This window comes from Sphaeramia orbicularis, chromosome 12 (genome assembly GCF_902148855.1).
Source record: "Sphaeramia orbicularis chromosome 12, fSphaOr1.1, whole genome shotgun sequence".
In the NCBI taxonomy this organism is placed as follows: Eukaryota; Metazoa; Chordata; class Actinopteri; order Kurtiformes; family Apogonidae; genus Sphaeramia; species Sphaeramia orbicularis.
Window position 1 is genome coordinate 47145193 of NC_043968.1, and position 26646 is coordinate 47171838.

The window sequence follows — 26646 nt, forward strand, 5'->3', positions numbered from 1 at the left end:
GGAGGCTTTTACACAGGATCAAAATATTAGGGCTGGGCCTTTGTTAAGAGTGGACAGTCGCCTCCAATGTTAAGGCTTCACTGCTAAAGCTATCTGCTGCAAAAAAGTAGAAAATAATACAAACAGAAGAAAGTAACATAGAAAAATGTGCACAACACTTAAAAAAATAGTCTATGACTTATGGACACACAAACAGGGGCTATTCAATGTGCAATTCACTGACACTTGTATCTCATCTTTACATTTCCATGGTTTTATACATCTCTATAGTTTTTGCACATATAGGCTATAACTTTTTTTTATTTTTTTAGCTTACAACTGTATATTCTTGCATATCATCTTATTCCTTTATTATTTATTCATTACTGTTGTTTTTTTTTTTTTTTATCCTAGAGTGTTTTTGCTATCTCACGAGTACTGTTTTGATTGCAGAGTGCTTTTGATGACTGAATGTGATTAAAGTACATGTCTATCTATCTTTACTGACACATCCCTCAGATCTCTACAGTCTTTGAGTGTTTGACTGCCACAATAAAAAAGGTAATTTTGACAAACATAATGGTTTTCTAACATTTGCTAAAGAAGGAAAACAGTGGTTGTATTTGTGGAAATCTGATGTTATGAATTATAATATGAGATATGGACAGTGGGGTCATTTTAAGGATCCAGATCATTCTGAATCACTGATAAGATCTGGGCTGTACCAGTCACTTGAGTCATTTGAGCCAGAATTGCCCAGTCACATTCAAATTGACAAATCTGATGCGAATGACTCAGTGTAGCAGATTGTCTATGTACTTGAATATGAATTAGAGGACTCATGTCACAGTGAATACTGAGAGTAACTGATTCTCCATGTGTGAGTGGTTGATCCGTCTTTAAATGAATCTCAGGTAAGAGATCTGAGTCTGAGCAGGATTACTATTGCAACAACTCATCATCAGTAGTGTAAAACTAACCTGTCTCACGACAGTCTAAATTCACTTGACCATTGCTCTCTACCTCAGACTGTTGAGCTCACAGATAGATTTGCCTCCATCAGTCCCTTTCCTCCCTATAAATTAACTCCACACTATATTTTATGAGACTTTTGTCTCTACAGGAATATGTGTTCTTATTAGGTTGTAAAAGTTGAAAGAGGTTTGTGTATGTGATGTCATTTGGAAGCTCAACTGAACTGAGTAAATGGATGCAGAGACCCCTGAATCATGAATCACTTTGGGTTAAAGATCTGAGTAGGGATTCACTTGACTGTCTCTAATTTTATATAAACTGAGGTGATTTGTGGTTTTACTTTAGCTGTTTTCTATTAAAAAACAAAATGAAGCCAACAGAGCTATACTGACTTTTTTATGTTTTGTTTATCTTTAGTTTTTGTTTGAAGAAGAAAATTTGATGATACTATAATGCAGATGTGTGTGAACAATGAGCACCAAACTTAAAGTGGTGGGAGAAACTGTCTGTATAGAGGCAGATTTGGTTTGGTCTTTGTTCCAAAAGATGTCATATCTGTATGTAGTAGGGGTGCAACGGTACAGGTAGCCCACGGTACAGTCTGTACGGTTTTTGTGCCACAGTTTCAGTTCGGTTTCGGTATGTGTTTTGTGTTTAAGAGAACTGTTTTTTTCTCCCCAAATCATATTTTTATTTTGCTTGTCAGCAAAAACTGAATTTCACAGTAGGAACAAATTATGTCACTGTACTGAATGAAATAACACTTTCTGTACTGAACAATATAACCCTTTCTTATTCCGTGTCTCCTTGTAAACAGTCGTATAAAACAGGCACATGCACACATAGGGCTCAAAGGGGTGCTTGAGCCCCTGTCCTTTTTGGCTTGTTGAAAAAAGTTCCCTTTTTAATTTTTTTTTATTATAAATGAATTCCTGTTCTGCATAGGGATGCAAAAAAAAAAAAACAGCAATATAAAAACGCCATGGTTATCTACTGTACGCCTTTCCTTGTAATAGCTATCAATAGCTAGCTAAAGATAATGATCATGCAGAGCTGTGTTTAAGATAACTGTATCAGCATTAGTAGAACTGCTACTGAGTAAAGAAAATGGATACATACACGAAAACTTACAATCCCTTTTCCTGTTAGCTGAGCACTTCAGCGCTACTTTATTTCACACTATTATTTCGCTGGAAAATAAGCTTACCTTCCCACGATGAAGAACACAAGGCCTTCAAATGATAATTCTAGCAAGAACCGTTAGCCTCTTATCGTTTACGTCTCCCACTTCTCCTCTCATTTGATTGGTTGCTTGGTTGGACCAATCACAACAGTTTCTGCCCTCATGTCCAGTGTTTAGAACATTCCCTTTCCGTTAAGAGCTGTCTTTTGTTAATTTGTTTCAGGATTTGTATTTGTGTTTTGCCGCTTGTAAATCTCGGCACTTGTACAAGTGTTTCATGTTTTGTGAATTTGTTTCCTAAAATGTAAAGTTATTTTCACATATGCAAATGTGTTTTATGAAATCTAAATTTGTTTTCAAAATGTAAATGGGTTTTCCAAATGCAATTTTGTTTTTGAAATTGTTAATGTGTTTTTTGAAATGTAAATGTGTTTTGTACTTCTTGGCCACCGTACTCAGTGGTCTGTAAAGCAGTATATAAAGTGCCATTAGAAAATCAGTTGCAAAACCGAAAACCCGCCACCCAGCCATAAGGACTGATTGTCCCGTGCAGGGCGGGCTGAATGGTCCAGTGTTTTCCAGCGTATCACTGCATCCCTAGGATCTAGTTAATTTGACTTCAATTGGCCATGTGTTATAGGGTTCACAGCACAGTAGAGGAAGCTACAGTAACTGTCCTTGTTCAGATCTACAGTGTGGCCTTTAAATGTGTCCATTCACCATGATCCAGGTCCCTCTGTTGTCTTGTCCTTGGATATAGAATGCCTCTGAAAAATATTCACCCCTTGAATGTAATCATAAATGTAATAAAAGATCTTAAGCATATGGGATGTGAATGTGAGTATGTCAGTGTTGTAAACTGTTCATGAAATGTACAGATGTGAATACTGTGCAAAATGATGAAAGAGGATAATAACCATTATCACTGATTTCTTTCTATCTCTGTGTGAGGACATTTTGTTCAGACTGTCAGCATATTGTCATATTTCTGTTAACAGTTGTCTTTGTTGTGGCTTTATGTACTGACAGGATCACCTCTCTTCAGCCTCTTAGTTGTCCGTCTCTTCTTCGCGTTCCTTCTCTTACCATTTTCCTTGTCTTCCTCATTCTACCCCTTCCCTTGCCTTTGTATTTCATTTTATGAACTCACCTGTTCTCAGATTTTTTACATTTTGAAACATTAAAAATAGGCTATTTCAATAATAAAATAATCTAAAGCACAATTTTCAGCCTGTGCAGTTATGCTTTGAGTACACATTTCCATATGACCTTGACGGCCCTCAGGTGTTTTGTATTTCTGGTTTTATAAACACTCTCCACACCCTTCAACAATTCTATTATTTAATTTGAACTGCATTAGAGCTTTGTTTGATTGAAAGGTGAGCTCTCTTACTTGTTGCCTGTTCTCTTTAACTGCACTCACAATTAAGCATAAAACACACAAGCACTAGTAGTAGTAGCAAAGTGTTCATGGTAAAGCGCCTGCCATCACCCCCTGTTGCTAGGCAACACATATATGAAGTATTGCTTCATTTTTGGTCCATAAATGCTTTTGTTAGCTGATTATATGTTGTCTTCTCACTGATTGTTAATATTCTAAAAGAATATAATGTCTTTATTCCTGGATGATGAGTTGTAATTGATCCTCTCTTTGACTGATTACAGAAATCAATCAGCCACAATCACATCTCGTTACATCACTTCTCCCTCGTTACACCTGCAGGGCAGAACACCAGGTGTTTTTGGAGGCAGGTAATTAAATTAAAGATTGTCATTATGGTGATAATTCTGCTCCTCTCCTCCACCCTTCTTCTGTGATCCCTCTCCTCTTTCCCATTCCCACCTCCTCCTCGTCCTCCTCGTCCTCCTCCTCCCCCTCCTCTCCATCTGTTGTCTACCTTGTCTATTTTCATTGTAATGTTGTTCTCTCTCAATGACCACTTGTGAGTTCCTTCAGCCACTCATTGGTCAGATTTCATTTGTTTGATAAACAGAACAAGCCAATCGGAGCAGAGACTTTAGAAACATGAACTCTTTGGATCTCAGTCAAAACTCAGATTAACCTGAGCTCCCACTGCGTTACCATGGTAACCTCACCATTCCTGTTGGATTGCGTTGTGAAGTTGGTCAGGAATCTTTAAAGCTCAGATCAGAGATGAATTCCAGCTTTAGGAAGGACTTAAGGAAGAATGTTTGTTGTCATGTCGTCATTGTCATAATCTGACACCAAACATCACCTGCACACATGTATTAATCGTAACGCAACACTCAAACAGATGGCTGAACATAAATACACCCACACACTCTGAAATGACAGGAAAACACATGAGCACACATGCAAAACAGATTTTGTGCTTTGATTTTGATTTGGATCTAGAAGACCAAGGCTTTCTTTGCATACTCCAGCTTCCTCTTTGTTCAAGTTAGACTAGATTTTTTTCCCTTGTTTAAACCAGAGTTTTCATTTCTCCTCCTTTGCCTTGGCTTTTTGTACTTTACTTTCCCCCGGTGTTCTCACGTCTCGCACATCTTGCACCACTGCTTTCAGAAGCATGATTAACAGCCCATAAATAGTTTTCTGCTGTAAGCACCTCATCACAGAAGCAGTTAATTTAATGTGCAGCTGCCAGAGGAATCATTTCATCATCTTCTTACCTCATCTTCAGTCTGCTGATGACAAACTGATCATTTGGTACTAAATTGTACCATAATTAGTCGGCTCATTCTTGTCCTTGTTTGTAAAAACTCAAAGCTCTCACTGCTCTCACTCCCTTTGAATTCTGGGTAATGAATTAGGACCATTGATCCGTGTACATCATTGATCAGCTATGATCAAGGTGCTGCTGCTGAGATGAACAGATCCTTTCTGATTATAATAATTTTAAGTACTGTTGATACATCATGTGCTTAGTGCCACTCATCTGTTTAAAGGCATACAACATAGTCAAACAATACAAAACCATTTTTTTTCTTGGAGATTCATAATGGATGTTGCCAACACTGGCACAGCTTATGAAGTGTGGTGGTCTGCAAATATAAGTACAGTCAACTATCATATCAAAAACTATCATATCAGTCCCTGGACTCTTGTATGTTTTGTCTGTCTTGTGTGTCATTTCCTGTTTTATTTTGTTAAGTCCTCCTCTTGTGTCATGTCTGGTGTCTTTGCTTCCTTTCCCTGATTGTTTCACCTGTGTTGATTACCTGTCCCCGCCCTGATTTGTTCCACCTGTGTCTCATTGTCTTCCCTCCCTTCTGTGTATATAAGCCCTGTGTTTTCCCCTGTCCTGTGCCAGTTTGTATTCCTCCCTCGTGGTGTGTTTACCAACCAGCGTTCTTCTGATCCTGTTTGTCTGCCTGCCTGTTTGTTCCTGACCTGGACTGTTCCTGGACTTCTGAGATTTGCATGACTCCCTACTGGTACTTCAGCCTGATCTGCCACTCTGGTGTTCAACCCTTTTTGCCCGGATTCATTGTTTGTGGTTTTGCCTTTTCCCTTATGTACCGTTGCCTGATTGCTAGACTCCCTGTGTATGACCTGGTCTGTCCCCTGACGCTCCTCTGCTTCCTCCTAGTCGGGTTCCCCTCGTGTGCTCCCGACCCGGGCAGTGAGCTTCCTCTTTTGGAATCGGACGCCGTGACGAATCCATGCAAACAATCTTTCGAGGATTCACTCAAGACCCCTTTGTGTGAACTGTTTATCCTGTCCGTGTTTAATAAACACCACTTAACCGTATTTTTGTCTGTGGGTTGTGCATTTGGGTCCAGACCTCGTACTACCGGTTCTAACAAAAACTGTCATCAGCTTCAGTCTGTTGATGACAAACTCATCATTTATTGCTATATCTTACAATAATCAGCTGGCTCACTCCTGTTCTTCTTGGTAAAAAGTCACAGCTCTCACTCCCTATGAATTCTGGGTAATGAATTAGGACCCACTGATCTGTTTATATCACTGACCAACTATGACCAAGTTGCTGCTGTTTGAGTGAAATGAACAGATAATTTATGATTATAATAATTTTTACAAGGTGCTGTTGCTGCATCTTGTTGGTAGTGCCACAAGTACCATCTGTTAAAAGACATGCAACATAGCCAAAATTTTTTTTTTTTTTTTTTTTTTTTTTTTTTTTGAGAATCATAGCAGATATGGCCAGCACCACCACAACTTTTGAAGAGTAGTGGTCTTAAAAGGTAAAACTACAGTCTGCCTAATACTGTTGAGCTAATTTCAATTCTGAAAAAAAAAAAAAAGAATGAATTTAGCAAATGGCATTGTGTAGGCTGTATTGTATTATCTGGAGGTTGTGCTGTAGGCTACATTACACATGACTGTTACAAAGTATAAACAGTAGGACAGGGGTGGCCAACCCTGGTCCTGGAGAGTCACTATCCTGCATGTTTTAGTTGTATCCCTCTTCAAACACACCTGATTCAAATGATAAGCCTATCATCAAGCTCTGCAGAAGCCTGATAATGACCATCAGGTGTGTTGGAAGAGGGAACCATCTAAAACATGCATGATAGTGGTGCTTCAGGACCAGGGTTGGCCCCCCCTGCAATAGACCATTCTGTTGCTGTTGTCTGTTTTCATTGTAAAATGGCTGTGATGAAATCAAGAAATAATTTCCTTTTCTTATCAATCCAATATCTCTATCTACTATTAGCGATAGTTTTCTGCTTGGTGGGGACATACAAGTTGCTGGAATCATGCTCCTCTTGAAGTATAAGAGGCTTATTGCTCAAATGTGTTCTATCAAAACCTGTTTCAACATGGAAGCTCGGAAGAGTGGCTTCAGTTTTCCACAACACAAAGCAGTGGATAAAGCAGCAGAAGAGAGGTGTGTATTTTCAATTTTATTCTCCCTGATTTCAGCTCCTGTTATTTTAAGTACATTAAGTCTCTCAGAAATCACCTCAAGCAAGCATGTATGGCAGGAAGGTCCTGTGGTTCTAACCTCCTGCTGTAAAAACACCTGCCAGCTGAGGCCTTTCTGTGTGTTCTCCTCATGTCAGTTTGGGTTCTCTTACGTACTCCACTTCCTCCCACCATCCAAAGACATGTCCCTTAATGTGTTAATTGGTCACTTAAAATTGCTTGTAGGTGTGTATGTGAAAATGAATTGCCGTTGTTCATCTGTGTATGCCAACCCTGTGATGAACTGGTGACACATACACAGTGTACACCACATTGGTAGCTGGGATAGAATCCTACACCACCACGACCTTCTTGCGCATTAAGCGGTTCAGAAATGTATGGGATCTAATGCTGAGGTTTTCAAGTATATTTCACATATGTCCTGTCCACATTTACAGCAATATTGGATGCCACCTACTGCCACCTAATGCTGCCTGAAATGGAAACAAGAAGAGTCTGTTCTAAGCTCCCGTAGAAACACGGCAGTGAATCTTAGTGGACTCCATGGAGACTACCTGCTCCCGCTGTACATAAATCGCTCATTTTAAGGTAAAGGAAACAGTGTAATTACCCCCAAATGGAGATGAATACTGTATTTCTACAATTAGATCCTCGTAAATCTGGTTAAATCAAACACACTGATTGTTAAATGAAGCTGTTCAGGTTCATGTCAGCCTGCAGGTGCAGCATCTTTGTGATTACTAATACTGACCGTACATAAATTCAGTTTGTTACTGACTCAGGATCAGGTGTTAGAATTGGTCTATAGTGAACAGCTGCAGGACAAAGACTACAGTGAAACTTTTTTTTTTCTTTTATAATATTATCTGGAAGGAGTCCTGTGTGTGTTCATTACATGTTGATCCTGGAGGCGTGCATCAGATGTATGGGATCTGTTACCGTGGTTACCCCCCTGTGGTTTCCATGGGTGTTGGAGCAGACAAAGAGTGGGATGTGACCCCCCCCACACACCCCTGTAGGAAACATCAGCCTCCTTCTGTGATGCAAGAGATTAAAACATCAAAATGTGATTTATCTGCTGCAGAAACACATCGCTCATGTTTCCTTAGAGCCTGAAAAATAAAACACAACCTGTGTGGGCGTTTTATCAGTGACAGGTGGATTCAAGCTCCGCCCCAAAACACAGTTGTGTTGTTAGTGTGAAGGTTTGTACCTGCAAAACATACAACCAACCCATTCACATGTGATCCTGATCACAAACATTTTTAGATTCTTCATTTCCGTTTATGTATCATTTATATCATTGTTTTGATGAACAAGCACATGCAACATTGTCGCTAAATAAAAATTATTTCTCATTTGAAGGTTAAATATACAAATTCAACAAAGTGGCAGAATCTGTTATATTTTCATCAAACAAAAACTTGTTTTCTGGATCTTTTAAATCATTTTCCATAAAAGTTTGTTGTTGACGCTACATTTCATCACATGCACCTTTACTTCACAGATACTATTAACTCTTTCCCCGCCAGAGCATTTTCCAGTGAGTTGGTAGCCAGCGCCAGCCGTTTTGGTCATTTTCACTAATCTTTGGAGGCTCACTGAAAATGTTGTGTTAGGAGTATGTGAACACTGAATACATCAAAAGAAAGAACAGAACTTCAACTTTTAAACACAAAAAACTATTTTATTCTATCTTTATTCGTTCGTGAGATATAAACATTTGAATATTGGTCATTTTCAGGAAAAAAATGAATTTTGAGCAAAAAGCTGAGAAAATTGCATTTTTTTCAAAGATATTGATTTTCAAGAGAAAACTGATTTCCTATTTACATTTTTGACTCTTTCTTATTTACCAACAGTAACGCTGTCTTCAAAATCACAAAATAAAATAATAATAACAGCAATAAAAGTAACAAACAGCTCTAAGATATCCCATCATTCCACAAAATGTTAGGGGAATCCACACCAAACTTTAGACCAAACATCTTCTAAAGCACCAGGTTCCTTCTACACTTTGCACATTTACATACATCAGTTATAAGTCTAACACATAGTAGTTTAGCTTTTGGATATAAACACCTCAATATTCCTCATTTTCAAGAAAAAAAAGAAACAAATGCACTAAATACTGTAGATTTCTGGCCTTTGGCTGCACCAGGTCCTCCTGTTGGACCAGCTGCTGTGTTTGATCTGTAAATAATTCTATGGACATCTAGTTATTTATCTCTGTATGAATATATGTATTTATTTATTTCATACAAAAGCCAAATCCAAAAGTGTCTTCCATGTGTCCTGCTGACATTCTACAGCTGAATATGTTCTGTGTCCTCAGTCTGAATCTGAACTCACTCTAACAGATGCAGACTAGCTTTCCTTTGTCTTGTCCCATGTCTGTATGTCTGTCTTCTCCTTGAATGTCCTCTACAAATGTCTCTTTTCTCTTCCTCCTGTCTGTCATTTTCTCCGTGTTGCTCTGTGCCCCCGCCCCCCCCACCCGCACCTCCGTGTCGGACCTGAGCCGCTCCGTGTTTCCCGTGTTCCGTGTCCGTCTCCCTCACCTTCTATTTCTCCGTTCCTGTCTCTAAATGGTTCTTCTGTAGCTCCATCATATATTGAATTGTCAGACTCTGTCTCCATAATCATCTTTAAGGCTTTTGAAACTGCGCGCGGTTCCTGCACAGTCTGCACTTCCTCATTCAGTGACTGCCGCTGGATGCGTTGCCATGGGATACGGAGACTCCAGTGCAAAAACGTTAAACCCGGCCCGTCATTTTTCCGAAAAAGTTGCTTAATTGTTTGTTTTTGGACTAAGGAAAGTAATTCACATGATCCACAACACCTCCAACTACAGTATAACAGTGAAAACACGGATTGACGGAAAATCTCGTCATTGGCGGGGAAGCGTTGGGAAGCAATTGACGGAATATCTCGTCAATGGCGGGGAAAGAGTTAACTATATTCTCCTCTTTTATAACATTGCCACAATATGTCCGCTTGACTTCAGAGAAACTCATGTAAACATTTTACATTTTTGATCTGTTGTTGCCTTTGCCCATTAAGTAGCTGGGATAGGCTCCAGCACCCCCGCGACCCTCTTGAGGATAAAGCGGTTCAGAAGATGACTGGCTGACTGATCTGTTTTCTTACTATAAATTCTGGTTCACTCACAAAAATCTTCCATCAGCTTGTTTTCTGTAGAAACAATAAAAAAAAACAGAAAGAATGATCTGCAAACTTACACATTTTAAAACAATATCAGTACATTGAAAATCTGCACATGTTCACATTTTATGCCTCTGGGCTGTGAGAATGTCCATAAACCACAAAGACCAAATTGTCAAACAAATAAAAGTCGATGAGCTCCACTGACAACTCAAATAAGGCTTTAGTTGCAAAAAAAAACAAACAAAAAAATGTACAGTTCATACAACAAAACATTTAGAATCTAAAAGTTTACATAAAGAACATTTCTGCTGAGATGTTCTGCAAATGTCTGAGATCTTTAGTCTCATGTCTGGCAACAGAGAAGTTTGTGAAAGACGTTCCTGAACTCGGCGTTGAATACGGTATAGATGATCGGGTTGACTGCGCTGTTGACGTAACCAAGCCATGTGACCACAGAGATCAGGGTGGGGCCAATGTGGCAGGAGAGACACAACACTTTAGTGACGTGAACCACGAAGAAGGGCGTCCAACAGGCCAGGAAAACACCTGGAGGAGGACAGACATGATATTCTTAATACAGAATTTATTGTGTAACTTCACCCAGTAGAACTCCGCATAACCCACTCAGTATAACTGCACCTTCTGACACAAAGTTAGTAAGAGGCAGAGAGTGGGTTGGTTAGAGGTTGAATGTCCACATGTTGATGTATGAGACAGGAGTAGTTCAGGGACATCACAAAACTCAAAAGAACCATATGAGGGTCTGAACCAGTTAGTTTTTGTTTTTTGTATTGCTTTACCATCCATAGGAAAACAACACTAAACAAAAATCCAAACTTTTTTAGGTGACCACTATATTTTCACTTAACTGTTATACAATCCTTTCGCACAGGAATCTGAAGCCTTTACAGTGCTCCTCAAACCACTTCAATATCAGCAATTCTGCAGCTGCTTCGGTGATTGTGTCACTTTGGTGCTTTAAAATATTTGTTCAGATAAAAACTGACAAACTTCTCAATGGAGGCAGTGGTAAAAGCTGAATGAAGCAGTTCTCAATAGAACAGAATAATGGCTACATTTCCATGGTGGCAAAAGAGAGAGTGCTTAGATTTCCTCTGGAGGACATTTAGAACTAGAGATGTGACGTTCGCAAACGAGTCGAGTCTTTTGAACAGCTCTTTTAGGTGAACAATAAAAACTAATTCGCAGTTACGAACCATTCGTTTGCGAGCTGTTTTTATATTCAAATTGCCCATGCTGCCTTCGTGCATCACCTGTGTGCCCCATGAGTCTGAGTTGTCCACGCTACCTTAACGTGAATGACAGAACAGAAACCGACCAACCCGCGTGCACCCCTGTAGTATGACACACCACCACACCAAGAGATCAATTCCACGCGAAACACTGATATGTAGCTTATATTATTTTATCAGTAATTATGATAAAACTAAAGATTATATTTTTTTCCACCTTTTTTTTTAAATTACGACATTATTCTTGTAATATTATGGCTGTTTTTGTATTGATTTTATTCTCATAAAATTAGGGGTTTTATATTTTATGACTTTATTCTCGTAGTGACAAGTGTCTTTATTTTCTTACATAGCCCTAATACGCTGTTGGAAAAATCAGTAAAATAGGCTTACTTAAAATGCGATACATTTACAAAGGGTCAGAATCAGATTCTTCAGTATAAAAATGTAAGACAGTACATTTGAAAGATGCAGCATCCTGTGTTGTCATGGTGATGAGAGGTGATGACAAGTTGAAATTTGAAACTAAAATAAGAACAATTTCTACAATATTAGTCTATGTCTCAGCTTATTATTGACACACTTCACAGATCAGAGTGGGTCTACAAATACACAAAACATTTAGTAACAGGCAGAATATTCTTAAAAATTGTGCTTAATTTTCTTTAGACATCTCAGGTTGTTCATATTTGTTCAGGTTATTCACATTTTATTGTTAAAGTGTAGTTTAATGCAAAAATTTTCAAAGTGTAATGTTATTTTTTTCACATTAAACCAAGAAGGACATTTGTAGTTCTCAATAATTATAGGTTGTTATTATTATGCTATTATTTTACTTGAGATCACATTTGTCTGTATGTGGCTCCTAAACTAAAACCAGTTTGACACTCATGATTGTTGTTATCTTCAGTGTAATTTTTGCACTGCCCAAATTCATCCTGCGTGCTGGATTGGAACCTTTGTTGAGCCAGTTTTGGCCCATGGGCCGCATGTTTGACACCCCTGGTGTAGATACTGGTCTGAAATAGATTTTAGCACCAAATCAATAAATTCACACCTATTCCAACCTTTTTTGGGTTTAAAGTCCATGACCTTTGAACATGTGGGATTGGATTAGAAAATCACATGTAGATTCATATCCTCACACAGGACCTATAGATCTGTGGTGTAAATAGAAGACACACTTAATGTTATGAACCTGATTTCAGATCTTACTCACACTCATATGATTCATTCATTCTCTTTGTGCATTAAATCCTGGACTGAAGAAGACAGAAAGGGCAGATAAAGAGCTCAGTTTTGTGTATTTGTTGTGATGCAAAGTCATAACAGAGTTGTGATCAACTCATCCTGACTAATGTTTGTTAGGATGAGTTGGAGCAGCCGTTTCCACAGCCACTCCAGCTGATTGTCCAGAATGTCAGGACTTGTCCCCTCAGTGACTGCAATGTGTTGTCCATGGCGGAGTTTCTGCTGAGCCTACATCACAACTTGGCAACAGGCTCCTCCGCCTTCCCTCCTGTCTCTTATGCAGGATCCCTCCTCACCTCGTCACCTCACCAGCCTGCTCGTGTCGTCCTGCCCCCACACGTGCAGACGCAGATCCACTCAGACACTCTGGGGTCTCTGCAGGACCTGGAGAGTAATGTCCAGCAGATCATTCAGTATGTGACCAGGGTCATCTCTCCTGCGGTTGGCAACATCAACCTATGGAGAGTGACAGACTACGACGCATGTGGTCACATGCTGGTGTCTGTCTTCTGCAGTTTCAACCCAGAGAGCATTCTCTGGGCAGTGATGCAGAGGGAGATGTCATGGAAGAGGAGGAGGGAAACCCACTGGCCCCTGGGGAGGGATGAGCCAGGGGAGAGTGATGGCAGCTCTTCCCCAAAAAAACACCGGAGGCACTGAGGAAACCCCCCAGTGACCAGGACCAGGACTCAGACCAGGACATCCAGCAGCTCCCTGAGGACCTGAGTATCCACCCTTGCCTCATCACAGGATGCTGTACTTTTGTTATACGTCCAGGGTTTACTTGGTTTTGTTTACATTTTTAAATTTTATTGTTGTTCTTTTAATTGTGGCCTCCAGCAGCATCTTGCACTGGGGTCACCTTAATCATATGTAAATACTTTAATTATTAGGATGCTGACACCGGGCATCTAGCATATTTATTTATTTTTTGGGGCCCATTAGTGTTATGTTAGTGTATTTATTAGTTAGTGTAGTTCTTGTAGAATATTTATAATCATTATTTGCTGTGTATCCATGTGTCCCCCCCATACTTCTCCCCCTTTCCCCCAATCTCTCTCTCTTTACCTTCTCTCTTTAACCCCATGTGGTCATTGCAGACAACCATCCTCCAGGAGTCTGGGTCTGCACAAGGTTTCTCCCTACAAAGCAGTTTTTCCTCACCACTGTCACACCTAGTGTATATGCTCCTGAAGGATTCTGTTGGGTTCTGTAAATTGGCTTTAGAGACTGATTGATTGAATTGTATTTTATATTTTAATTAATATTTCTTTCAATTATTTGTGTTTTTCTAAATTTATTTCATTGCTTAACCTATAAAGACACAAACCTTCACCTTTAATCAAAACCATCTATTGATCTAAACTGTTTAATACATGCTGATCCATTAATCTATCAATACATGTAAATAACTGGTGTAAAATGCAGTTTGTCATCTTTGCATGGATAATATTATGTTCATAGATAATATTATAATAAATGGTGGTAAATCACTTATGAAAGGTTAAATAGAGAGAAAAATTCACTTGGTAATGGCAACAAAAGTATCACTGGGTCTTTATGGGTTAAAACAATGGGCACCAAAGTTTATACATAATAAAGCAGTTAAATGTACAGTATTTATCATGTGTGATGTCTTTTAAGTGTAACATTTTAATTTTAAAAAGTCACTTAAAATATCGTATCAGGTATCGAATAGGGTGACATCAGCTAAATTGGGCCACTTTTTGGTTAATTGCTTAGGAAAATTTTAAAAAGCATTGTATTTCACTGAACTATGTTTTTGTAGGAAATAAAAAAGGTGTTAAATATTTTTGTGTAGAATTGATGAAATCCAATATAATTGTTCAGGTCCTATAGGTTTTGAAACATCAGCGGTCCCACATTTTTCAGATGAGCTGTCTTCAGGTAAAATGGGCCATGTGTTCAGCTATAATGAGACACTGAAGTTCAATAGAGTAATTTTTGATAAAACAAATTAATTTTAATGTTAAAACACAGATGACACACTATATTAACATATTATCATACTTTCGGAATTCATAATAACTATACTGAACTGAATATAGTCGAATACCATTGTATGTGTGGATGTGAGGTGGTGGGGCTTCTCCACTGTTCTTAAATGTCTGTTTGCTTTGTGTGAAAGAGTAGTTTAACAAGCAAGTCCGTGGGTGCATTGGATGGTTTCAGAGTGTAAAGTATGTAAAAGCAGTAAGACAATTGGCTACAGCATTTTAATATTGGAACATGAAATTTTACTTCAATACAACGAATTTATGAACCAGGTTAAGTTATGTGTACACATATCACAAGTCAAAACAGTGCAAAATTTGACTAAAATAAAAAGGGGAAAGTGGTAAAATGAAGAGCTGTTTAAGAGCCAAAAGAGCTGGCTCTTCTAGGTGAATTGAGCCCAATGTACTGGATCACTGAGAAGAGCTGAAACTCCAATCACTATTTAGAACACATGCTCCTGAACAGAGAATTTTCATACAAATTCTAAATGGCTCGTAGAGTCCCGACTGGTGGACTCTACATCAGCATTAGAGATGGAAATGTCAGCATCATATTCACCAATAAAATGAATTAAGCAATATGATTCAGTTTATAGCTCAAAAACATACTGTATTGTTTAGTATCACTTTAAGGTCCCTATGAAACAGCTATTTGAGTACAGTTTGCTTTTGAGTTTGTACTTTTCCTGTAAAAACAGAAAGCCACCTTCAGTCTTCACTGATTGGTCAACTCTACCCGTGGACCCTAAAATCTAACCAAGTCATTGGTCCACTGCTGGGATGAACATTTGGGGAAGCATTTCATTAGATGTAAAATTAGAACATGCCTCTGAGTTCTGAGTGAATAATGAAATATCACTGAAGATACTTTAGTTTTTTACAGTTTCATCTGCCATCTTTGCTTCTCTCATAGATGGTATGAGATAAAGGATATTGTTAACTGAACAACAGATCTTGTCCATGAATCTTCAGGTTTACTCAGGGGTGCCGCTACCAATTGTGGGCCCCATGAAAGCTAAACGTTGTGGGTCCTTTCATAAAATTCAGTATCTTGTCAATCTGTCAGAGCGGGGCCTCTCTTATACAGCGGATTTTACACAAAATTTTCACAACTTCTAGCCTGTATCCTCTGGACCCCCTCCTCTGCTCTATGGGCCCCCCATAAATGCTGGGCCCCATGAATTTGTCATGTTAACCCCCCTTATTGGACCTTCAGGGTTTACTACACCACAGCTGTTAGAAAGCTAAAGTTATCCATGTGTTAAAAAATAACTACAGTTAGGTAACACATTTGAAAACAACCTGACTTTGCTGATTTCTCCATCTTAATCAACCTACAGTTACAATGTTTCATATTAACTGACAGAAATCTAGCAACCTAATTCAACTTCACAAACATTACCACCAAGAGCACAACTGCAGCTTGAAAAGGAAACCAGTGAGTTAAGTATTGTTTACTGTAATACCACTTATGGCCACAAGATACTGGCATCAAAAAGACCTGGTTCCCCTCTATTGAACTTCTTGTGGTAAAGATAGTGAGGTAACATCGTTTTTTATGTGGAAAAGCTCAGTGGACTGCATCGCTCATCTCATATACATGACACCAAAACAGCTACGACCTTGACATTTTTCACTTCAAGCTTTAAGAATGAGATAAAAAAGTATTGAGAGGTGAAAATCACTACAAGTCTGGTCATATTGAAGCTGAAGTCAACATATTTTCACAGTCTGATGCTTCAACAGTGTCACAACAAAATGCAACTTATAAAATGACCTTTTAAACTGGCAAACATAAATGATGGCGTACCTCAAACAAAGCAAAATATTATTCTCCTCCAGGCATTAACTGGAATATAGTTTGTTTGTTTTTTTGCTTCCCATGTGTGGTGTGGTTTGCTCCTGCATGTTCAGCTAGTGATGAGTTAAATGCAGAGGTTTAATTTCAGTCTGTATAATATACAGTATAATATACAGGGGTTGGACAAAATAATGGAAACACCTTAAAAAATCAACAAAATATAATTTAATATGGTGTAGGTCTGCCTTTTGCGGCAATTACAGCCTCAATTCTCCGAGGTATTGATTCATACAACTTGTGAATTGTTTCCAAAGGAATTTTAAGCCATTCTTCAGTTAGAATACCCTCCAACTCTTTTAGAGACGATGGTGGTGGAAATCGACGTCTTACTTGAATCTCTAAAACTGACCATAAATGCTCAATAATGTTGAGGTCTGGGGACTGTGCCGGCCATACGAGATGCTCAACTTCATTAGAATGTTCCTCATGCCATACTTTAACAATTCTAGCTGTATGGATTGGGGCATTATCATCTTGAGGTGAAGGTGTTTCCATTATTTTGTCCAACCCCTGTACACTGCCTGGTCAAAGAAAAAGTAGCAAATGTAGTATTTGACTGCACCACCTTTTGTTTCGATTATAAGAGACATGCACTGTGACATCTTTTGTGTCACATAATGCTTATGTAGTGTCATTATAAGGTTCATAATATTTTTTTTCCATCCATACTTTCATTAATTTTTGATTATTGATGATGGAGAATCAGACCGCTGCATCAAATCTTCATCACATGGTGGCTAATCCATGTGTGAAAATGATGTCTCATTCTCCCTGAACCATTCTGTCACAAGCCTGATGAGTCTGATCAATCGTGGCATTGTCCAATCTGTTTGACATTAAAGACATGAAAGGCTGCATTAGTTAAAGTTAAATAACTTGCTACAGCTGAAACATTATTAACTACTGCAGTACGTAACACTGGAAGGATCTGAACTATTTGCTTTGTTAAATCCAGGCAGTTACTGTTTTTTGTCCAGGCTGTTTATTTAACTATAATTACAGCGAGTGGCCTCTCATTTCTTTAATGTCAAAAAGACTGGACAATGCCAGGACTGATCACGATCATCAGGCGTGTGACAGAATGGTTCAGGGTGAATGACATCGTTTTCACACATGGATTATCTACCATAAAGTCCAGACTCTAATTTGGGATGTGATGAAGACTTGATGCAGTGGTCTGATTCTCCATCATCAAAAATAAAACATTCATGCAACTATGGATGGAAAAAATATCATGAACTGTATTCTGACACTATATAAGCATTATGTGGCAAAAAAGATGTCACAGTGAACGTGTCCTGTAATCAAAACCAAAGATGGTGCAGTCAAATATTGGATGTGTGACTTTTTTTTGGGTCAGGCAGTGTGCACAGACAAATAAAAATTCTTAATCAATAAGCTAGCATTTAACATTAGCTCACCAACTCCTTTTCACCCTTTTGCCCTGAAATGGTCACTTCTGGCTCCACAAGGCTGGATTTCCAATGAAAACACCAGCTCCAGGCTTCCATGGCAGACCCAAAACCGATCAATTCACAGTGGCTTTGTCCACTTTATATAGCCGACATTTTAAACTTTGTACATTGGTTGTTAGGATCCCAAAATTTTTCTATTATTCGTGCTGATGCCTTTCAAATAACAGTCTGTATGCATTTTTCAGGTCAACCGCTTAATAAGAAAAACAAAATAATTATATTTTTTCCTTAACTGAGTATTTTAGATTAGAAATGCATTCCAACATACATTAGCTCTTAGGCATTTTCCATCTTTTTACTAGCAGAATAAATTGACAGGAATGGATCTTCACACAATAAAGAGTCAGTGGACAATGGATTGTTTGGACTGTTATTGCAAAATTCGCAGTGAGGGTGTTTTTTTTATTTTGTGTTCTGTCGCTGCAGGTGATATGTAGCACAACATATGGGGACCTAAAAAGCATGTCTAAGTCATCTTTTCTCAAGTCAATTTTATTCATAATTTACAAATGTAAATCAGGAGTTAATTAAAATCATTTATGCAGGTTTCCATATTAAGTAACAAAAAATGGGCATCTACTGGCTCCAGTTGTGGATAAATTCAAATGTGTGGTATGAATAATTTTTTTGTCTTAAACTCGTCTGTGTTTAACATGTTGACCTGCATAGAGTACATATCATACAGACCTCATTTAAGAATGATTTAAGATTTTATTCTGACTTTACTAAATTTACAGCCCAGCACTGATCTCAGTTTTCACAAAGTTTTCTGAATGTGATGTTTGAGGGTAAATGTGGACCTGGTGTGAAGCTGCTGAGAGAGTAATGGTTGTTTCCACGGAGATTGTTTCTATTTTTACAGTGGAGATCACAGCTTTACCGAGTTAGTGTAAAACAGAAAAAAAACCTCTCGCTGAGACACAAAATGTCTCATTTAACATTAATAAAAATGATTGTTAGCAGTTTGTAGGAGTGGGATGGCTAACAGCATAGTCTGCAGTATTAAGTCACCTCCTCAACTCTATTTACTACTTTTTTCCACATGTAATTTTTTTTTTTCATTAACAAACCATTTCCCAGACATCTGGTCTATACATTTTTTTAAACTGAGAAAAACATAATTGGTTTCTCAGCAGGTTCAAACCTTAGGAACCAACAGAAAAAGACAAATGATATCTGATGTTTAAAGCATATGCTGTGTGAAATGGATTACTCATTTGAAGCCTTGAAGTTTATATCTTGTCCCTCACCATCTTGGCTTTATGAAGCCAAAAGTGACCATAATTAGACCAAAGGGTGGAGATGTCAGATAATGAAGGTTGAAACTCATCAAGCTGATGCAGTCAGTGACTTACCCAAAACACTGACCACAATAGTGATCAGGAAATGTGTTAAACTCCACAAAGCAATTTCAGCTACTTGCTGATTGTCTGCATGTATAGTTATGTTTGATCACAGTAATGCCAACTTTATGTAATTTTTAAAATGCATTACTCAGTGGCAATGGCCAGACCATATAATGCAAAACCAAATTAATGCAAACATGAAGATTGCACTGCACTGAATAACTGCCCCCACCTCACCCTCCCCAAGAAACATGATAGGATATTTGTCACCAGTGTTTGGCTTCTCCATTCTATGCTATTTGGTTAAGGGGATAATAACTGTGCACTAAATATAGTAAATGAGATACTATACATGAAAGGCCTGGGTCCACAGGCAGCTTTTTCAGTACTGGAAACATCCACAACCTGATTTTCTGATGCTGAATAATAATAATAATAATAATAATCTTTATTTATATAGCACTTTTCATACATAGAGACTGTAGCACAAAGTGCTTTACATATCAGTTTAAAAATCAGTACCACCCCCCACCCACCCGCACACACACACACACACACACACACACACACACGTGCAAACCCACAAGCTCACACATACTTAAAAAGACTGACTGAGCACGGGTAGACCAGAGCGAAAAAGTAAAAGTAAAAGGGGAGGCGCTGTCTCAGGGAGCCATCCACACCAGGAGGCAGCCGCCGACCCCGGCAACCAGGCACCAGCGACGCAGCGCCTCATCCCAACCAGTGGGAGAGGGCCAACTGGGACCCCCTCCCACCAGAAAGGAGTGGACCCCAGTGAAAGAAGGCACTTATTGTTGCAGTAGTTACAAAAAACAATTATTTCATCAGTCATGACTGGTACTGTAAGTTATTTCCACTTTTAATGACTCACAAAAGTAATTTTACAAAATCTTTTCAGGTGAAAATGCAGTTTTTTAAAGTGCAAATCTGTCAATTTATGAAGATGGAGTCTCTAAAATTTGCTGTGAGGATTTTGGAGATTTGGTGTCAGTCTGTACACCTCACTAACTATCAACATAAATGGGCAGTCAGTGATCATAGAACCACCAGCAACAGATGAGGTACTTTTAAGTTATATATTGATAGAGATACTCACAGGGTTCCCGCAGGGTCTTAAAAAATCAAAAGTCTTGAATATACAAATCTACATTTAATACCTTAAAAAAGTCTTTAAAAGGTATTCAGTTTAATATGGTAGGTCTTAAGTTATGTTTTCATAAACTTGTTTGCTGTAATGTGTTTAAATGTGTCTAGGAAATGTCTAAGCTGGTAAGACAGCAACGTTATTCTACTCAGTTCCAGCCATTCCAACTGAAAATTTATAATGAAATTAGGAACCAGTTATCACTAACTTTGCAGGCCCTGGTGAGAAATGATCCCAGAACATTTAGTTTTGTGTACAGTATGTATGTAATGTTCAGTTTCTGCAGATGTAAATAAATACATTTTCCTACATTTTAGGAGTCATGAAATTTTGCCAGTATGCCACGAAATGGTTATTAAATTCTGCTCTACGTAGTCATGAAAAGGTCTCATAAAGTCTTAAATCTAATTTGTAGAAAACTGTAGGAACCCTGTACTCACCTAGATTCTAATAACATGGAGTAGGTCATGTGATTGAATTACAGATGTGTATTGGTTCAAGGTGTCATGAGACATTAAGGAAGTAGAGTTCCCAAAACATATTTGATGAGAGCATTTTGTTTTTTCATATTAATCTTTCAGTGTTAGATCATAAATCACCAGGTTGTCTCCTCCATCATTATTGACAGTTGTGACATTGTAAACCACACCCCTTCTTGACTTTGACCGGTTGATGAGAGAGAAGTGACATTGAAAAGCACAGCATTGTTTCAAACTCTTTTCAACTAATAAATAAATAAACAAATAAATAAACACTCTGTGCTGAGAATTTTTTTCCGCAACAAGGGCACTAAGTATTGTAAACACTACTTCATGGGATGTGAAAGCAAAATAAACAGTGCCAGTGTGAAATGAGCTCCCTGTGGACACATGATGGATACTTTCTGCTATTAGACTGAATAAAAGAATGTGTTCTACTGAAGGTGTGGCTTCTGTAGAGGTCACTTGCTTCCTCTGTGGAAATAAATGGTTCATTCTAAGGTAATGATTTTCCACATGACAATACACTGATGTAAACAAAATTGTGAATATTACATATATTCATGAGCCTTCTGTTGGATAATTAGTACAATAATTGAAATGCATCAGCAGCAACAAGTTTTTTAACTCTATCTGATGCAGTGAGTAGCTTCTCTTTAATTTAACGTCCATCAGTTTGACAGAGAGCATAACGATTGGACTGTGTTTCAGTGGAAAAAGATCATGTGGTCTGATGAGTCCAGATTGAGAGGCTGATGAAATGATTACCCATCATGCCTTGTGCCCACATGCAAGCCTTTTGGGACAGTTTTATGATCTGGGGTTGCTTCAGTTGGCCAGGTCTAGGTTCATCAACGTTATGTGTCCATAAAATGATGGAAATAAATACTGTGACATTATGTCAGGTAATTGAAATAATGTCCTGGTAAATGTGTACCGTAATTAAAGCCACAGGTCCAACAAAATATTAGAGTGTGGGTTTTTGGGGTTTTTTTTTGGCCAGGCTGTTTATATTGTGGAATTAAATCTTATACACTGAACCACAACAACAGCAGTCTACCAGGAAAACTCCTGGGGCCTCATGTACAAAGCGTGCGTACGCACAAAAACCTGGCGTACGCCTTTTTCCACGCTCACGTTCAGATGTATAAAGACTGAAATGACCGTGGAAATGTGCGGTCCTCCACGCCAAGTCCATAGCTGGCGTACGCACGTTTCTAGTGCTTTGGAACCATTGGCGACACTTAGAGGTGACACTGAGAAACTGTTAATAATGTGGAAAAGGTCATTCCTCTGATTGATGGACACATCGGAGATACACAGAAGAACAATGAACACACCGGCACGGCATCCTACTGTCAGAGCAGCACATCCACCAACAGAACCAGAACCAGAACCAATTAGACCCTGTATCCATCAATGCCAATCCTGTCCGGATGGACATTCAGCAACAGCAAAGAGACAAGGACATAAAATTTATTGGTTGATAAATATAGTGTTCATGTCTGTGAGAACATTTATTAGTCGGTCCAGTCGCTCATTGATTCCGCCGATTGTCCTCACGATGTCCTAATGTGACTCGGGTCAGCACAGACCCATGCCGGTCTGATGGGCATCAGCAGTGGGCTGTGGCGGACCGGAGGACCAGCTAACACTGGGGAGTCAACAGGAGCCTCTGTGACAGGAGGATGATACTGGGTCTGACCGTCTGCTGTCTGATTGTTGGAAAATAATAATTTGAGTGATTAAAAATGAGTCAAAGTCATTGATTTCCTCTTTGATATCCTGGCATGATCACGCATGAACCTTTATCTAGTTTGGCTGTGATCAGACTGTTGTATGACCCGTAGAATGAACTAATGTGTGACTTACACTAATACTAAATCTATATTTACCTTGGGGGTGATCCGCATCAGCCCTGTAAGAAAAGTGTCACAATATCGGCGACTCTTTCCTCAAACAGTCTCAGTTCGTCTCTTTTCTCCTTCCGCCTGTTTTGGATTCTGCTTCGCGTCCACCATGACGTCATCATCTGATCCTGCAGACAGGGGAATCCCAGAGGGAATCCCACCTGCAGACCCTGTTTATACTGATTTGCATATTTAAATGTAGGCGTGGAGAGGGAGGAGTCACGTACTCCAACATATGCGCTCAATTCCAGCTGATTGGGATGTATAAAGGAAGTGTACTTGGATTCGGGCGTACGCACAGTTTTATACATCTGGATTTTTTTGTGCGTTCGGACTTTTCTGGATTTGGGCGTACGGCAGGTTTCAGTATGAAATCCACGCAAGTCTTTGTACATGAGGCCCCTGGAGATCCAAAAGACAGAAGCTCTGAAAATCTATCTCAGCAGGCAAGCTCTCAATTCACACCAGTCACTGTAAGTGCAGACATTTTACAAGAAGACCACCAGTAGCCTACACTTTTGGGAAAATAAAAATAAGACAAAATGGAACATAAAAAAATAATTATTGTCAAATAAGAAATTGGTATATTTTGAATAGAATCCAAATAAAGCCAGGTGTTTTTGTAGCCAGTACAACGGCAGGTGCCTGTCAGTGGTGTTTGACCTTAGCTTGTTGTTGCTTGGGTAAAACTGGTCCACCTCAGATTGACGTGGATCTTCCCGTCAAAACTTTGACCTTAATAATTATCTAGGTTCTATGTAAACTTGGAGTCAATTTGAACTAAGTCCTACAAAATGCTATGAACTCACACGTGGAGTCAAGGAAGAGTTGAGGCAGCCAGTCTTCAGAGCCAAACAGGTGTTTATTCATAGAACACAAATGAAACATGTTGAGAGAAACCCCGGGGCTAACGTGTCCAGCTTTTATACCAGTTGAGCTTGGTGGTATCTTGGCCCCAAGCCCTTCCCCTTATTTTGTCACTTTTAAGTGTTTTCCACTGTTAAGTTCTAATAGAAGTTTTTATCAGTGTCCAGGTGTTTGTTCCAAGGCTCAAAAAGAATAACAGCTGGGCGGCTCCACCCATATCCTCTAGGTTTCGCCATCTCAGCCATCACTCAGTTTTTATTTTACTGCTTGGATATATAGATACATAGATATATAGATTACATGTTCAAGTACATGTGGCATTTCAGATATGCAATGATCGTACCATTTTACATAGTTCAACCCTCCACCTATGTACTATCTCTTATCTGTCCTCATCTGGTGTTATCCCCTTACCTTGGTATATCCCTAGCCTTCCAACCTTGACCCAGGGAGGCTAGGTACTTTTCCTCAGAGTGAGCATGATAGTTGAACAGTTTAGATCTTGACATTTAGACTCAACAAGATCTGGTCTTGTTACTCACCTACAACGATTGGCAGGACCTTCATGGCTTTGCGCTCTCTGCCACTCACTCTGCTGCTTTTGCTGTTTCTTCGCCCTCTCTTTGCAGCATTCATCTTTCCCCGCCTACTTCCTCCATCCCTCCTCTCTGTTAGGTCTCCATCTGACATACTGTCCATGTGTGTTGTCACTGGGTCACTTTCTGTCATGGCCACCGCCCCATCCTGCTGCTCCTCTGTCACTGGGGTCGCTGAGGGTGTTAACATGGAAATGGTGGAAGGAGAGGTGGGGCTCAGCCCAGAGGGTGTGGTGTAGACCACTTTTTCCTGACTTCCCGTTGTTGTGGCCTTGGCCCGGCGGAAGGCAGAGCTGAAGCGTAAGGAGAGGGCCCGTCGGCCGTCACATGCACCCTGTGAACGGGTACGGCCGCTCCAACGCCGCAGGCCACGAAACATCCAGTAATACAAGAAGAGCATGACGGGGCAAGGCACAAAGAAGGAGCAGATGGATGAGTACACCACAAAATGGTCATCTTCCAGCTTGCACACGGTGGGGTCACGATCTGGCACCTGGTTCAGTCCGAAGATAACAGGACTTGCCACACCGAAAGACAAAACCCAGGTGGCAGCAATGAGCGCCAACTGCCGAACACTGAACTGGTTCCTGTTGTACTTGAGGGGAACGACCACAGCAATGTACCTGAAATTATGAGGAGCAGGTGTGAAAATGACAGCAGTCTAATAGTCAGGCTGTGAGGATCAGTCTTAGTTTTTGAGAACAGTAATAACAATAAAAACAGTTTTAACTTAACATTTACAGATGATGGACAGGTGTCTCCTTCAGTCACGAACCCTTCTCCCTAGTTAATCATGAGGTAATTAGGATTCTTTGTGGAACTTAATGAAATTGATCAGTCCTGGGACACATAAAGGTCCAAGCTGAAGTAGTTTAATTTCAAGATTTTAATGAGCTCTGCTACCAATTAAGGCTCTTATGTCCTGAATGATGGAGGTCATCACACTGTAATGAGAGAACCTTGATAAGGATTTGTGATGTGTCATTTTCTTTTCATACTACATGTAAAGTATTCACAGCGAAAAACTCAAACAGTAATTTTTAATCCAATTGAAATCTGTTTGCAGATATAGACAATGTGTTGAACAGGTGCACCCACCTGTCCACACTGATCGCACACAGGTTCAGGATGGAGGCGGTGCACAGCATCACATCCATTGTCATCAGTGCGTCACAGATGTAGGTGTTCAATGTCCAGATGCCTCCCAGAAACTACACAAAGACACAACAAGCATATTCTGTCCAGGCTCACTTAAGTTTATAGAGACCAAAAATTGTAGATTTTTCATGTGAACAGATTTGTGTGTGTGGGTCCTCTTTGGTTTACACATTGCGGTGCATTTGTGTAAGTCAGAAATATGTTTTCAAAGACACCATCACCATAACCACTACACATTTTGTACACAACACATACTTTGGTGCAAAGTTATAATCTGTTCTAACTAGTTTCAGTCAAAGCCCAGCTGCTGTATGGTACAGCAGCGCTCTAATTAGCTTTGGTGTATCCTTCATGCTGTGTGGTAGATTATGAGCCATTTAGGAATTTCATTTGAACCTTTTCAGTCGCTCAAAGTGTTGACAAGTAGTGATCTCTATTACCACACAATGAAACGAGAGGCAGTACTGACATGCAGGTTAGTCTATAAGGTTATGTATGGTAGTGTATTAAGTCTTGATATTTGCTTTTCAGTGTGTCCACACATCTCTATTTAGCTTAATCAGTCCCCATTTTGAGTAAAGGCAATTCCTGCAGCTATTTCCTATTGGCTGGATTTTCAGCCTTGCTAGACAGGTTGATGCTGCTAATGCATCATTGAATGCATGGCTCTTTTTTGAATTAACTCTAAAAGATCTAAACAGCCACTGGCGATGAAAAGCATCTACTGATGTAAAATGTTTCATAACTTTCAAACCACTAATCCAGATAATACATGTAAATAATTTAGGTAAAGCCTTTCATTGTCATCAGACGTGACCCATTTGGACATTCCGTCCATTTAGACAAGGCTCTGTAGTGAACATGGAAACACTGTCACCTTCCTCAACAGTGAATACCCAGTAAAACTCATGTAGTCTGACAAATGACAGTGGTTGCATATGTTTGTTTTTATGTTCAGTTGATGATATATTTAGCTAAAAACAAAATAACAAACAAAAAAACCTCTACCTGATCAATAAATCAAATATAGGAAAATACCTGATTTTCATTGAAAATACAAAATACAAAGGATTTTATTATAAT

General features: G+C 39.2%; 1 protein-coding gene across 1 annotated transcript in view; it reads right to left on the reverse strand.

The window, feature by feature from the left end:
• Positions 1-10435: 10435 nt before the first annotated feature.
• drd4-rs (dopamine receptor D4 related sequence) overlaps positions 10436-26646 on the reverse strand; it is a 40558-nt gene continuing 24347 nt past the window's right edge. The window contains exons 4-6 of the mRNA XM_030150947.1: positions 25504-25616; positions 24352-25028; positions 10436-10730 (exon numbers count right to left, since the gene is read on the reverse strand). Coding sequence (XP_030006807.1) covers positions 10528-10730; positions 24352-25028; positions 25504-25616 — 993 coding nt within the window. The 3' untranslated portion in view covers positions 10436-10527. The remainder of the gene's footprint in view (positions 10731-24351; positions 25029-25503; positions 25617-26646) is intronic.